Consider the following 14,033-nt stretch of genomic DNA (forward strand, 5'->3'; position numbering starts at 1 on the left):
CAGCTCAAGAGATATCAGTTGCGGTTATTTCCCTATTATAAAACAGTGGGTTGTCCCCAAAGCGCCAGGCTAGTTGGCCGTCCTTACTTATGTAACATCTGCTAAGCATCTGGCGGCCGAAGGTTTGTTTTCCTCTTCTTCCAGGACCAACTGGGCTGTGCGGGTTTGAGTACCCTCAGTTCTGGAGGTTGCCACTAGAGGGCGGCAGCAGCCAAGACAACTACACTCCGGATCCGCCAGACCCAGAATTAATCCCCCCGCAAGGAGGGAAGATGGTGAAAGCAAGAAAAAGTGTTAACAAAAAAAAAAAAAAAAAAAAAAAAAAAAAGAAAAAGTGTTAACAAGGATGACTGAAAACAAACCCAGGTGTTCTTTCTCTCTTGGGGACCAAATGGAAGGAAACGGGTAGCTAGCGGGGTTGAAGTTCGACTCAAAGAAGAACTTCCAGAGCACCAGGTTTGCTAGCGAGAACTTTTTTACAGGTGACTTTTTTTTTTTTTTTAACCCCTTCGCTCCATCTGTGGAAGCAGAATAGAGGGGACAGTGGGCTCTTCCAGTCCAAGGCCTATGTGACCCAGTAGGTTCCCTTAAAGTAACCCTTCTGTGTGTGTGTGCCTTAAATGACTCCATTCCGGCAGATGCAATCATAAAATAACTTTATTGGTCAGGTTAACCACCACTCATGCATTTCCTGTAATAAGGATCCTTTATAGAGGCATGATGGTGTTCACATGCAGACGCTTTCTGAAGGGCCTGGGGGCAGGGGCAGCCTTGCCCCCTCACATCAGAGCTCCTTTGTTGAAATGAGCTGGTTTGGCTTTTGTGGATTTTGGAGTCTGGAGCCAAGAACAGAATCCAGGGCTCCTCCCCTTCACTTCTCAGGGAAGCTGCTTCAAAGCACACACAGTATCAGGGATGTAATGGCATCTGGACAGGGGCCAGGCGAGGACTAGTTTTTCTCAGGCCAGCCCCTGCCCCCGGCCACTCCATCCCAATGGCGCCCAAAGGAACAGGCCGGTTCGGCCCCAGGCAACATCACCTTTCAGACATGGGGAGAATGAATTGCTCTCCAGCCAAGCTATAAAGCAACAGCCATCTTCAGGAATGAGGGTGTAGCTCAGAGATGTGACAGCAGAGGGTTTCATCCTCAGCACAAGCCAGATTTGGCTGCCTGGCCCCGGGCTTCACAGACCCAACGAGCATCTCCAGCCGGAGCTTCCACTACGAGCTGTGGTCTCAGGACAAATCAATGTGTACAGCTGAACCACAGCCTCCACCTGTGGGCTAGCCAGGCAAGTTCAGGGCTGCCTGGACTCTGTTTCTCCCATCAGGGTGTAGACCTTTCTGCCTGGACAAGAGAGGGAGAAACTACCTTTCTTGTGCTTTGAGAACCATATGCCTTTGAGGACGAAGACCCAAGTTGGGAGCTGCTGGGAATATAGAGGGTTCTGGGCAAGGGCGAAACCCCAGGGGGCTGCTTCCTTAGTTCGGCCAATTTGGGACGTTTGCCCCCATTATGGATGCCGATGTAAGCAAAGGCTGTCCTTTCCTGTTCGGAAGTCTGATCCACCTTCAAAGAACCGCCCAGCTGCTAAAATATAGCCCCACCCATTTATCAAAGCCTAAGGTTGCTTGTCTCCTCCCGCATCAGTCCCTGAATATTGTCATCATGCTGGTGACCTCCAATCTGGTGGCTTTCAAGGAGCGGAGTTAGGGACGGTGTAGAGGTGACTCGGTGACTCCCAGTTTCCTTCCACCTCCAGACACTAGTGTGAGTTCTCTGCATAGGCCACCAGGCAGATGCCCGCACACCTTGGGCTCGCATGCCTGTGCCTAAGGCACAGAACAGGTGTCTGTGGAGCAAGGCTGAGTGGATGAGGAGGACGAGGGAGGAGGCAGTTGGGCAAAGAGGTATATTCCGAGGAGCACTGAGTGGGAGCCCGGAGTAACCACACCGTCAGCCTGGCGTGCAGGAGAGTGGTCAAGCGTTGCTCACAGAGAGAGCCAGGGATTGTGGGGAAAGCACGCTATGTGCCATTGCCCGAGTGACTTTTAGAGTTCATGACACCAGATCATTGGGAAGAACTTAGAATAGTGAGGTTTCTGGGGTTGGGACTTCCACGGATTACTTCCTCTGCCACCACATCTGTCCTGGAAAAGAGAGCTGCGGCCCGTGTCCCTCAGTAAAAGGCTGCCTGTCCCCTGATCCCACCTGACCCTGCCTACAGGGAAGAAGACTACAGAGGGAGCCCATGGAGTTCTGTCACATGGTCTGTCCCAGACCTTCCAGCAAAAGCCAAACCAAACCATCAAGCCAAATGCAGTGGGGCGCGGGGGGCTTCGGCCCCGTGCCCCGTGCAAGGGCCACTCAGATCTCGATGAGGCTGGCAAGGCGCAGGCAGAGGGGCGCGTCCACGGGCATTGCGCTGCGCTTGATCTCGTTTCCGTCCAGGCGAAGCACCTGCAGCTTGGAGAAGTTCATGACGTCCACCACGGTGCAGAAGCTGCTGATGGAGAACTCTGCGGGGACAAGAGGGGCGGGGCGGGGGGGGGGGGGCCGGGGAAGCCGGGGGGATGGGGGACCAGGATCCACAGGGAAGCGGGTCGGCCCCGGTGAAGCTGCTGCAAAGCTTCCGAGGGGAGGATGGGACTTGGCTGGGTGGGGCAGCGTCTTCCGCGATCGAAGTCATACCGACTGGGACCGCTAGGGGGCAGCGCCGGGGCCACAGTGGGGGTCTCCGCCTGTGTCTGTCACCCAACCACCCCTGATCCCCGCATCACTTTGCAGACCCCGGAACGTCCTGGCGTGTCCTTCCAGCGAGGACGCGATCTTTTCCCGCCTGTAAGCGGCAGGGGGAACCAGAAGGTAGTCAAAGATCAGCTTTAGCAGTTTTGAAGGACTTGATTGCCTTTGGAGAGGGAGGGCTTTGCTGAATTGCTGAGAAGGAAGACTGGGGAAATGGAGGGACCTAAATCTGGAACATCTCCTGACACTTTGCAGATAGAGTGGCAGGAAATTAAAGAGAGAAAGCCCGGGCAGGGAGACAACTGTCTTCGCGTGCCGGAGCTTTGAGGGGGTGCACCTCTTCCTTCCCGGGACTGCCAAAGGAATGATGAGCAAGGCCCTGAGGTCTAGGAAGGCGGAAATCCATAGATAAATACGGCTGCCATGGACCTCAAAAGTCAAATAAACAATTCCCTTGCCTCCTGCATTTAATATATGGCTCACCCCCGCCCCTTCTTTTAATCTCAAAAGAAGTCCCCCTGTTTTGTAGATATCCTCCCCCCCCCCCCCCAAATCCCCACACAATCTTAACAGATACAATAGTTTTCTTTGGTTTTAACATAAATCCGTCTGTTTTGCCTCTGGTTGTCCTTTTGGACAAATCAGCCACCTCTGTCTCAAGTCTACCGAGTTAGGATCTTGAAGGGAGAAAGCCAGGAACTCGACTGAATCTCCAGCAGGGGTGGCAAAGTCACCACAAAGAGCTGCTGGAGCCTCCACTGGTGGCAGCGTGTTGTCTGAGGGCCTCTGGAGGCGGCTCCTGTCGCAGGGGGTCCTGGTGAAGTCGCCTGTCGGATCCCAGTAGGATCTATCTCGAGGGCTGTGACATTGGGACCCAGGGCTTGCTTTTGCTTCTGCCAGAGACATTCCTCAGCTCGTGGGGCGGCTGGAGGAGCTGGGAGGAGGCTTTTCTGACTCTCTTCCTGGGGGCGGCCATGGAGGGCCTCAGGGAGGGTGTGATCACGGGTAGGAAAGGGAAGGTTGCAGAGAAGACAGCGTGGGGAGCTTAAATAGGCTGGTGAGCAAAGTGTTTTTCAATGAGCACGAACAGTTGTTTCCAGTCTCTCTTAAGAACCGACCAAGAGGAGATGGGGCGAGGCTGCAGCCCATTAACTTGTCCAGCAAATATAAGACAGGAAATCCAGCCCCAAAGAATAATGGAGCTCTGGACTAGAAGGAGGGGGGAGGATAGGAAGCGTCCTTCTATGGACAGCATTCCGTGGGGCGGGGTGGGGAGGGAGCGTGGGGATGATGGAGATCTTTTGGATGCTTTTGGATGTCTCCATTCTGGTCCCGGGGAAGTAGATTACATGGCCTCTGAGGGGGCAGGTTGGGGGCAGAGCCTCGGCCAGGGGCTGCATCTGTGGTGGCCACAGAGAAGGGTAGAGTGGGGTGGGCTGCGGGGAAGTCAGGTGGGTCGGCTTATGGATCACTTCCAACTCCACTGCACTAGATGGGGTCTCTACCCCAGCCTCGGGCCCTCCGACCATCTGCTAAAACCCTGGCTCCTTGAGCATGTGTATACATAGGGGGGATACTGGGGCGCCTGGGTGGCTCAGTCGGTTGAGCGTCCGACTTCCGCTCAGGTCATGATCTCACAGCTCGTGAGTTCGAGCCCCATGTCAGACTCTGTGCTGACAGCTCAGAGCCTGGAGCCTGCTTCAACTTCTGTGTCTCCCTCTCTCTCTGCCCCTAACCCACTGGCATCCTGTCTCTGTCTCTCTCAAAAATAAATAAACATTAAAAAATTATTTTAAAAATAAAAAAAAAATAGGGGGGTCCTTAGGGGCTTCCAGGCACACCATGCACATCGATTCTGTCCACGCAGCGGACGCCCTGTGCCCCCCCCGTTTGTCTTCCCCAAGCTCAGGAATAGGACAGGGCTTCTGCCTGGAGACTCTGGAGGACATTTTCCAGGCCAGATTAAATACTGACATAAGTCTTTCCAAATTCCTCCTGGGGTACCCGCCCAGCTCCACAGATCCCACAGCTCCCGAATAACATTCCGAGCTGTGTTCCCTGGCGGTTGCCAGGCTGGAAAAACTGAGGGGGTTGCTAATGGAGGAGGGAAGGGGAGGGAGGGGACTGGCCTGATTCCCCTGCACACCCTTTAGTTCCTGCCCTTCTTTTAGCTCCTCCCCCAGAGGGTGGCTTCCACCCCACCTTCACCACCCCCCCACCAGGTGGCGCGTTGGCCCTGGGAGAGGGGCCCCAGCTGGGGGAGCCGGCGACTCTTGATTTCAGCTCAGGTCACGATCTCATGGTTTGTGGGTTCGAGGGCCACCTCGGGCTCTCCACGCTGACAGTGCGGAGCCTGCTTGGGGTTCTCACCTCTCTCCCTCTGTCTCTGCCCCTCTGTGGCTTGTGTGTGCGCTCTCTCTCAAAATAAATAAATACGTTTTTTTTTTTTTTTCAAGTAAAACGAAACAAAAACTCTGCCTGTCACCTTCAAAGTGGCAACAAGAGGAAAAAGGTAGGAATAGTTCCCGTGTGTTGCCTCTCGGTTACGTGCCAGGCCCTGGACAAGCACTTCACATGTATTAATTCACTAAGAAAAATTAAATGCAGGAGTTGGTGTTATTTTGCCTTAAAAGGAGACTGGAAGAGAGACCAAAATGATAACTAGATAAGGGAATTTGGCTTAAATTACATGAGAAGTGGGGGGGGGGGGGCGCCTGGGTGGCCGAGTCGGTTGAACATCCGACGCTGGGTCAGGTCACGATCTCACGGTTCATGCAGTCTAGCCCCGCATCAGGATCTGTGCTGGCAGCTCAGAGCTTGGAGCCTGCTTTGAATTCTGTCTCCCTCTCTCTCTCTGCCCTTCCCCCGCTTACCCTCTGTCTCTGTCTCTCTCTCCCTCCCTCTCTCAAAAATTAACATTAAAAAAAATGACATGAGAAGGGATTTGAGAGAGACACTGAACACTTTTAGGTTGTTTGGCTTAATGGAGAACTTTCTGGCAAAGCCTTGGGATGCTTAACGGAAGTGGTTCTATCTTCTGCAGAGCTTCTGGAAGGGGCGGGCCACCCTGTATTTGAGTGGCAGATGTGCTCCGCACCAAGGCGGAGGGCGACAGGATGTTGTGATAGAGCCCTGCCCTCCCCAGCTTTTTCTTACTGTATATAGTCAGGCAATAGCTAATGGGTTCCCTCCAGTGACAGCTGCTCTTTGCTGTCACAATTTCAGGGTCAAACACAGCACGTAATGTGACAGTTCTAGTGTGACAATCCTCCTGGATGTGGAGTAGGGTGGCAGGTGACTTCTGGGTGGGATGACGGACAACCACGAGTAAATGGCAGACCCTTTGTGGCACGCGACATCTCAGAGACGTCTCCGAGGACTGCCCCGCTTGGGAAGGAGAAGACGTCCCCCCAAAGAAAGACTTTACATAATAAAACAGTTTGGGAGCCCGCGATGGTGTCTTGCCCTTCAAACCAGAGGATCAGACACCTCTCACCTTGCCCGCCCCACTGTCGGCCTCTGGGGCCATGTGCCTGTCTCGCTCAGAGGGCTGTGCAGCGCGCGAACGTCTTGCCAAATGACTGATCTGTTCCCTGAGCACAGCGAGAGAAAGGACGGGAGGGAGGATTTGAAGGCTCCGTCCTCATCAGTGTTTTGATGGTGCCATGTGCTCACAGCAGGCTCCGCTTCAGAGCCCTTTGCCAGTGGTCATTAATGAGTCCTTTCCCAGAGACGGGGGGACCTTGCTGCCTGAGGAAGGGAGGTTAAATGCTGGCTCAGTACCTTCCAGCTGGGATTAAAACATCAGAGGCCCCCGGGTAACGTAAGCACATTCGGAACACAAGATCCTGAGATGGAGCTGAAAAGCAACTAGATGATTCTCTCCGAAATGAATATTTTAGTCCTGAGAGGCAAAGAGGCAGGCTTTTCCATTCCTTGAGGCATCCGCTGGGAAGTGCTTGGAAAACAAGAGGCCCGTGTCCTTGCCCACCACCCCGGGGCCTTGTGGTGATAGGGCTCCCATTACCCCGGGGACCTCTGCCCTACCACCAGGGGCTCCTTGTACTCCAGGGAGAAGGGACCAGAACAAGTACCGCATTCAGCTCTGAGAGGCTGCACATTCTTGTCCAACAGCTGTTAGGTTTAAAAAATAAATAAACAGCCAAAACACAAGAGTGACTATAGAGGCAGGAGTAGAGCATGTGGAAACAGAGAGCTCATCCTCTTCTGGCTCAGGAAATAAGTACAAACTCCATGGTTTCTTAACAGCCCACCTTCCTCCCGAGACGGACCCTAGAAACCCCACTTAGATCCGCCTGTCTATGAACTGCTTTCATCCCGACCTCTGCAAGCTCACGCCTCACTGCCCCTCAACATGCCAGCCCTTCCTCTCAGACACCCAGATTTCCTGGCTGTCCCCTGCAGGTGGCCTGTTAAGTGGCTGGTCCCTTTGTGGCACTCCACTTCCCAGAATGGCTTGGTCCCGTTCCTGCAGCCCACGCTCACCTCTCTCTCCAGTCTTAGATGGAAGCTTACCCCTACTGGGAAGTCTTCCTCCAAGCCAACCCACGCCCCCAAGGAATTTTCCAGCACTGCTGTGTAGTCTAGGGGCCATTTTGTCCCCCTTGTACGGGGGTATAGCTTGGACTGCAGGCTGCTTCATTCGTGACCTTTGTCTCCCCTACTTCTGTGTCTTTTGCGTTGCTACAGGCACCCAGGACAGGGGTTTTCTACGGAACAGACAGCCGCTCCCCACCCCCCCCTTTGTCAGCATCTCACCATTGATCCTATTGCCTTGGAGGTAGAGATTCTCCAGGTTGGTGTTGACCGGGGGGATCTTCTGCAGCTGGTTGTAGGAGAGGTCAAGCTCAAGGAGGCTGCTGGAATTGAAGGTGTTCGAGGCCAGGCCATTGTTGGTGAGACTGTTATGGGACAGCCGCACATAGAGCAGCTTGGGTGACCCCCGGAAGTAGCTGTCAGGGACGGAATAGACGTTGTTGTGCTCCAGGTACAGTTGCTCGAGGGCTGAGGGCAGTCCATCGGGCACCTTCCGCAGGTGGTTGTAACTCAGGTCCAGCAAGATCAGTGACCGGAGGCCCCTCATCGCACTGCCCACTTCCTGGATCTCGTTGTGTTGGAGGTACAAGGCCGTGAGGTTCTCCAGCCCCTCCAGAGCGTTGTTGGGGACCCTGGAGATCTGGTTGTGGTCGAGATGGAGCTCCCTCAGGGATCGTGGCAGCGGGCCGGGCATCCGGGTCAGATTGTTGTGGTCCAGGTACAGCCTCTCCAGGTGCCTCAGCTTGGAGAAGATCTTCCTGCCCACCTTATCGCTGGTGATCTGGTTGCCATGGAGAGCAATCCAGAGCAGCCCCGTGGCGTTGTCGAAGACACCTTCCTGGATGGACGAGATCTGGTTGTTCTGGAAGTAGACGTACTTCATGCGGGACGGGACGAACGGCAGGTACTTGAGGTTGCGGTTGTCACAGTACATGGCTGTGGGGAAGTTGGGGGGGCAGTCGCACTCCTGGGGGCAGTCGCGGGGCTCTGGAGGGGGTGGAGAGCCGTAGGCATAGGCTGGACCTTCCTCCACCCCATAGGGGTAGGGCTCATAGGGCTCGTAAGGGTAAGGGTCATAGGGATCGTAGTAGGTGGACTGCTGGCTGCGGAGGTAGTGGAACCACCAGTGGGGGTCTTCGTCATACTGGGCCCGGGAGAGGGAGCAGAGCCCTGCCAGCAGCAGGAGGGAGGCCCACTGCATTTTGTCTCTCTGGAAGAGGGGAGAGAGAACAGAGCGAGCAGGCATGAGTGAGACAGTAGGGAGGCAGGACGACGGGTCGGGAGGGGGCTGGGGGCTGGGGGCTGGGGAGCCTTGGGCTGGGAGCCGTGCAGATTTCACGGGGAGCCCCGTTCTCACTTCCTGCGTGCCTCCCCTCCCCCAGTGCCGACTCCGCACACGCGGTCCGGCTCGACCGTGGCCACCTGGGGGAGCTGGGTCCATTTTACGGAGTCACAGAAACAGAGCCTTCAAGATTAGAAGGAACTTGAATGGGGGGAGGGGGCACTGCATTTTTTTCTAGGGGCAGGTCCTTAGGAGCCTCTAGCGACCTGAAGGTTCTGGTGGCGGAGCTGGAGAGCCCACGGCAATCATCCCTGTGGGGGTGGGGGTGGGGGTGGAGGTGGTGGGTGCTCTTCAGGCGCGAATTCGTATTCAGTCTGCATTTCTCGGGGATATGATATTTTCCAAGAGTCCAAGGAAAAAACCCTCTGGTTCCTTCCATGTCTCTGGGAAACCTCCAGAAGCAGCTTGAGACCTCCAAGGGGAAGGTCTGAATTACTTCTGGAAGATCTTTTGGTCTCTTGGGCAGGCTGGGGGTTTCGGGTTTCCCGTCTTGGGGGAGGGGTGTGGCCCCCCTGCAGTCACCGCAAGGTTTGGGCTACCCTCCAAAGCGCCAGTGTCTGGAACAGTCTGCTGGGTGAGGAAACTCTCCGGTGGGCAGTTTGTGGCTACACACGCAGCCCGGCTGGCACAGGTCTTCATGTAACACAACAGCCACGGTCCCCTCCAGACGGGGGACCCTGACGCCAGGTATGGCACTTGTCTTCCGGTGTGTGGGGTCTGGGTCTGTCTGCCCGATGTGGTCTGTGCTGTCTGGTAAAGTGTTAGCCCCCCTCACGCTCCACCATAGACATTATGCTAGAGCCACGTGAAGCCCAGAGAAATGAATGAGGAACACTGAAAAATGGAATCGTAATTGAAGACACTTGAGTGTACCCGAGAGAACGTGGCTTTGGAATGGGATTCTGGCCTCCCCTCTCCCACCCTAAGCTACCTGTGATGCCATCTGGATCACCAGCCTCCTCCTAGGCCCCCACTGTGCCAGGCAGCCTGTTGCCTTGAGCCTGTGAGCCAGTGAGATGAGAACAGGGCAGGCTTGGAAAGAAAGGTGGGTTTGGTGCATGCTGGGAGGGAAGCTGAAGGTATGGGGGGACCAGGGGCTGGCATATCAGGCCTGGGCACCCTGCTCTGAATACCTATAGCCAAGGCACCAGCTAGCCCTTGCAAGCAGTGGGAACCTTCCGGAGCTGTGAGTGTCACCCTTGTTCCGAGGAACCTTAGAATCTTTCTTGGTCCCGGAAGGGTCACATATGTCCCTCACATTGCTGTTGGGCCTCCTGGGACGGGCAACTGCAGACAGGAGAAAGAAAGGAATCTAAAAGTCAGCATCAAATCCAACGAACTGATGGGAAAAAACCCTGACTGCGGCACTCAGTCTAGTCACCTTCTGCCACCGTTCTTCCCGGGCCCCCGAGCTCTCTGTTTCCTGAAAGTGATTCCCTTAGGCCCTCTTCATTCCATTAGCCTCTGGGCTGCAGAGGAGAGGCACCTGGCTCATCCTCAAGCGGCCTCAGGCCTCAGACAAAGAGCCCACAGTGTTTCTGAGAAGCCAACCCAACTGCCCACTGCCTGGGCACGCTGGCTGGGCCCTGGATCTGGCCAGGAGGGAAGACGGATGGAGTGGCCCACTGCCAACGGCGCATTTTTCCATGCACGGCCCTGGGCTGCTGCAGGACCAAGGTGGCACAGTGAGCCTCTGTCTCCATGTCTCCTTCCAGACCGGGCATCTTGGCAGACAAGAGCCACCTTCCTCCTCAAGACCCAGCTTTCCAGGGGCTGTGCATCCTACCCACGTTGGCCTCTCCTTAGGAGCCATGAGTGCTAAGAGGGCTGGATGGGAAACTTCTGCCTCTCCTCTCTTCCGAGTCTTAGCAGTGTTGCTCCAGGGTCGTATGCTTTTCAATCCCCCTGCCCACCCTAATGGTAGAGACCCTCCTGTGCTCAGAGATTTGTGAGGTGGAAAGTTTCTGGGATTGGGGCTCCATGAATTGTGGGAGGCTGACTCAGGAGTTCGTGCTGTTCTTTTATGCCTTCTACAGCCTTTCCCTCCTATCAGGATCCAGGAAGTCAGACCAGAAGTCATCCCCTCAGCTGGGTTGGACCCTCCCTCACAGTTCCCTGAACATGGTCAATTCTCAACTCTTCTCTTTATTCCCTCCCTTTCCCCCCAGCAACACACACACACACACACACACACACACACACACACACACTCACCCTGACACTCACACTCCCTCCATCCTTCCCCTATAACAGCACTTAGGTACCACAACTTGCCTACAGGACAGACTGGAGGGCTGAGTGGTGGATGATGAGTGCTGGCTTCCCTAGATACCTAGGTCCTCTACTTTTTCATGCTTGAGAAATGGAGTCCCCCTCTCCCCCCAACAACCAGAAAGAAACCGTAGGACAGAGTAACATGTTCCCTCTCCTCCTCCTTTGCCCCTCTCAGCATCCTGGGGTCATGGCCCAGATGGGAGAATGACGAATGGTTCCTCCCTGCCAGCCCCTCTCCCCACACGCCAGCCCCTTTCCTTGATTCCCGTTATGGGACCACAAGGGACCAAAAAACTGAAGTAAAATGACTAAACTTACCTCCAGTTGAACCTTGCAGAGAGTGACCACGTCCCTCTGTCTGGCCTCCTTGGGTTGGAGAACGTGTGAGAGAGAGAGAGAGAGAGAGAAGACAGAATGTCTACTGAGAGTGTGCGGGTCTGTGCCAGGCCAGGGTCCCGCCCCCAAATTCCTAATCAAATATTGTGAAGAGAGGGACTGAGGAGGCCGGATCCTGGCTTTTTCGGCTCTGCTGCAGGGGCGGAGCTCACACTCAACCAGGCAAAATTCTTCTGTCCGCCTGACGTTATAAAAACCACCTCTTTCCACTCACTTATCTTCCCTAAAGCATTGGCAGCTCTGAGTCTCTTTCTGCTGAATGAGTTAGTGGCGCCTTAGAAGGTATTTGTACAGTCTCTTACCAAGTGCCTGGATTTCTCATTAAACCCACAGGCCAGATGCAGGGCTGGGGACGGCAGGGATTTGGGAAGAGGCATCTTCACGCTTTTAGCAACCCATGTGTCCCCCCAGAGAGCCAGGACTACTTAGCCTTCTTGGCTCCCCCTCCACGCAGGTGGTCAGACGAGGGCGTAACGGCGCATGACACAGGACGGCTGGCTCTGGCTCTAGTTCCATCCCTTACCAGTGTAGACTCGTCTGGGCGGCAAGTTTTCCCTCCTCCAACGGAATTAACGGAAAGGAAGGGGATCTCACGTTGGTTGATCACTTATTGTGCACTAGCATCGCGCACTGTCCTTTAATTGCCTGGCAACCGTTGTGCTTGCCGTCTCTGTGAGTTTGACTAGTCTAGAACCTCACATCGGTGCAGTCGTACGGTGTTCATCTTCTTGTGGCTGGCTTGTTTCACTTAGCACGGTGTTCTTAAAGTTCCTCTGTTGTGGGGTGTGCCAGAGTCTCCTTCCTACCACATTCGACTGTGCGTATTCGCCGCATTTTGGTTATCCAGCGATGGACATTTGGGTTGCTTCTGCCTCTTGGCTCTCGTAAATAACACTGCAATGAACATGAGGGGACAAATATCTTTTTGAGACCCTGCTTTTGATTATTTTGGACAGATGCTCAGAAATGGAATTGCTGGGTCACATGGTGATTCTGCTTTTGATTTTTTAAGCCACCCTACTATTTCCCATAGTAGACGAGAACACCAACAGTGTGCAAGGGTTCGAGTTTGAGACACTCCTGATGTAAAAAAAAAAAATACATACCGATTGAGAAAGACTCAGATTTGAATTAGAAGACTTTAGGGGGGTCAAGGCAGATGCGACTGCTGGTTGCTCCCATCAGTCTGAACTGTGGAGGCCATCGGGAAGGTCTTTGTCAGGAACCCACTCTCTCAAGACTTGTGAAGAGTCTTTTAGAAGATTAAACATAACGAATGGTTGCTGACCACCTGCTTTAAGCTAGGTGGTTTATTTATGTTATTGCATTTAATGATCACAGGAGGTATTTTGTTTTGGAAAAGGAGGGGCAGGGATGTGGTGTGCCTAGCTAGAGAGTGGTAAAACAAGGATTTGAACCTTGATCTGCATGATTCTAAAGCCCACAGACTTTCCCACATCAAAAGGCCAGAGGACTGATGGAGTGGAGGGTGTGATCACTGCCCTACTGTCCCAGTCGGACTCAGTGACTATGGAGCCCGGCTAATTATAGTGGCCCAATCTGCTGGAATCTGGAGACAGGGGAGGATAACAATGAGAGGGGGCTGGGATACAGAGCATCTCTTCTGGAGCCCACACATATTTCATTTCAGTGGAACAAATATGAGCATGTACTCCACGGCCGGCGTGGTCTTAAATGTTGGGCACACATAGAAGGTTTCCATATAATGCCTACTCACAAGAAAGCAGGAGCCTGTGTGGCAAACTCTGATCTCGTGAGTGAGGCAGAGTGGCCTCAATATGAATATGGTTTTCAATAATGCATGGATAAGCTTCTCATCATTTTTGAGTCCAGAAAGCAGACCCTGGTTTTGACAACAGGGCCCAAGAGACACTTCTTAGAGGGGCCTAGACAGCCGGGCACATTCGCCCACTGGGTACAGATGGTTATTGTTTTAAACTGCAGCATGGTGAACAATACTGCATTTGCTAACAGTGCAAGTCAGGGGAGCCTGGGGACCAACCATTGACTGGGATCCTTCCCAACAAAGCTCCACCCAAAAAAGGCAGTATCTCCATGTGTTGTGTGGACCATTTCTAAAGCTGTGAGATTTGCACCAAGTCTTTAGTTATCTGTCCTGTTCCAAGGTGGGCTTGGGAGGAAGAAAGAAGAGAGGATGACTGGGACCAGGTCAGGAGGCAGGTTCCAGGGGACCAGCCACTGTTCAAAAGTTCCTTTGTCAATGGGCTCTAATCTCCATTTGGACTACTTCTGCTCTGTTTGCCTGGGTCCTGGATCTAGGCCCTCGGAGCTTGGCTTCAATATGGGAAACCAAGTAGGGGATACTGATGTCCTCCAGATTGCCGAGGGAGTCCACATGTGAAAAGGGTTCATTTGGGACACTGGTGCTCTCTGGGAGGCGTCAAGCCAGCCCTACCCAGTCACCAAACTGCAAGCAAACTAAAAAGAGAGGCTCTGTTATTCAGTTATGTAACCCCTAGCTCCAGCTGGGCACACAACGTCTGGTGCTTAGTAGGTAATCAGCAAAGGGTTGTGGAATGAATTGTATTTTTGGCTCCCTACAGTCTGCCTGTCTTCAGTACCCAGCGCAGGGTGGAATAAACAGCACCAACAAGGCCAGGAAAACCGTTTGGCCTTCGGACCTATTTGACTTTCCAGGGGTTCAAGCCACTGCTATTTCCTCTCTACCCAGAAAAG

The 14,033-nt window shown here is 53.9% G+C and overlaps 1 protein-coding gene across 2 annotated transcripts; it reads right to left on the reverse strand.

The window, feature by feature from the left end:
• Positions 1 to 639: 639 nt before the first annotated feature.
• On the reverse strand, positions 640 to 11,374 carry FMOD (fibromodulin). 2 transcript variants are annotated; one of them, XR_005786592.1, is made up of 4 exons: positions 11,238 to 11,349; positions 7,526 to 8,513; positions 1,012 to 2,520; positions 640 to 958 (listed from the first exon to the last, which is right to left on the reverse strand). XR_005786592.1 is itself a non-coding variant. In XM_040462030.1 (3 exons), the coding sequence occupies exons 2-3, from the start codon at positions 8,502 to 8,504 to the stop codon at positions 2,369 to 2,371; spliced, it is 1,131 nt and encodes a 376-aa protein (XP_040317964.1). In that variant the 5' UTR covers positions 8,505 to 8,513; positions 11,238 to 11,374; the 3' UTR covers positions 640 to 2,368. The 2 variants fall into 2 exon arrangements, 1 of the variants encoding a protein (XP_040317964.1); XM_040462030.1 differs by having other exon boundaries at positions 640 to 2,520; positions 11,238 to 11,374.
• Between the last annotated feature and the right edge of the window lie 2,659 nt (positions 11,375 to 14,033).

This window comes from Herpailurus yagouaroundi, unplaced genomic scaffold, assembly GCF_014898765.1.
Source record: "Herpailurus yagouaroundi ecotype Mexico unplaced genomic scaffold, PumYag 308, whole genome shotgun sequence".
NCBI lineage: Eukaryota > Metazoa > Chordata > Mammalia > Carnivora > Felidae > Herpailurus > Herpailurus yagouaroundi.

Bases quoted from the DNA above. Each gene is read 5' to 3' on its own strand.
- FMOD (XM_040462030.1), bottom strand. From the start codon at position 8,504: ATGCAGTGGGCCTCCCTCCTGCTGCTGGCAGGGCTCTGCTCCCTCTCC. The intron at 2,521-7,525 runs GTGAGATGCTGA...TTGTCCCCGCAG, and splicing joins CCAAGGCAATAGGATCAATG to AGTTCTCCATCAGCAGCTTC.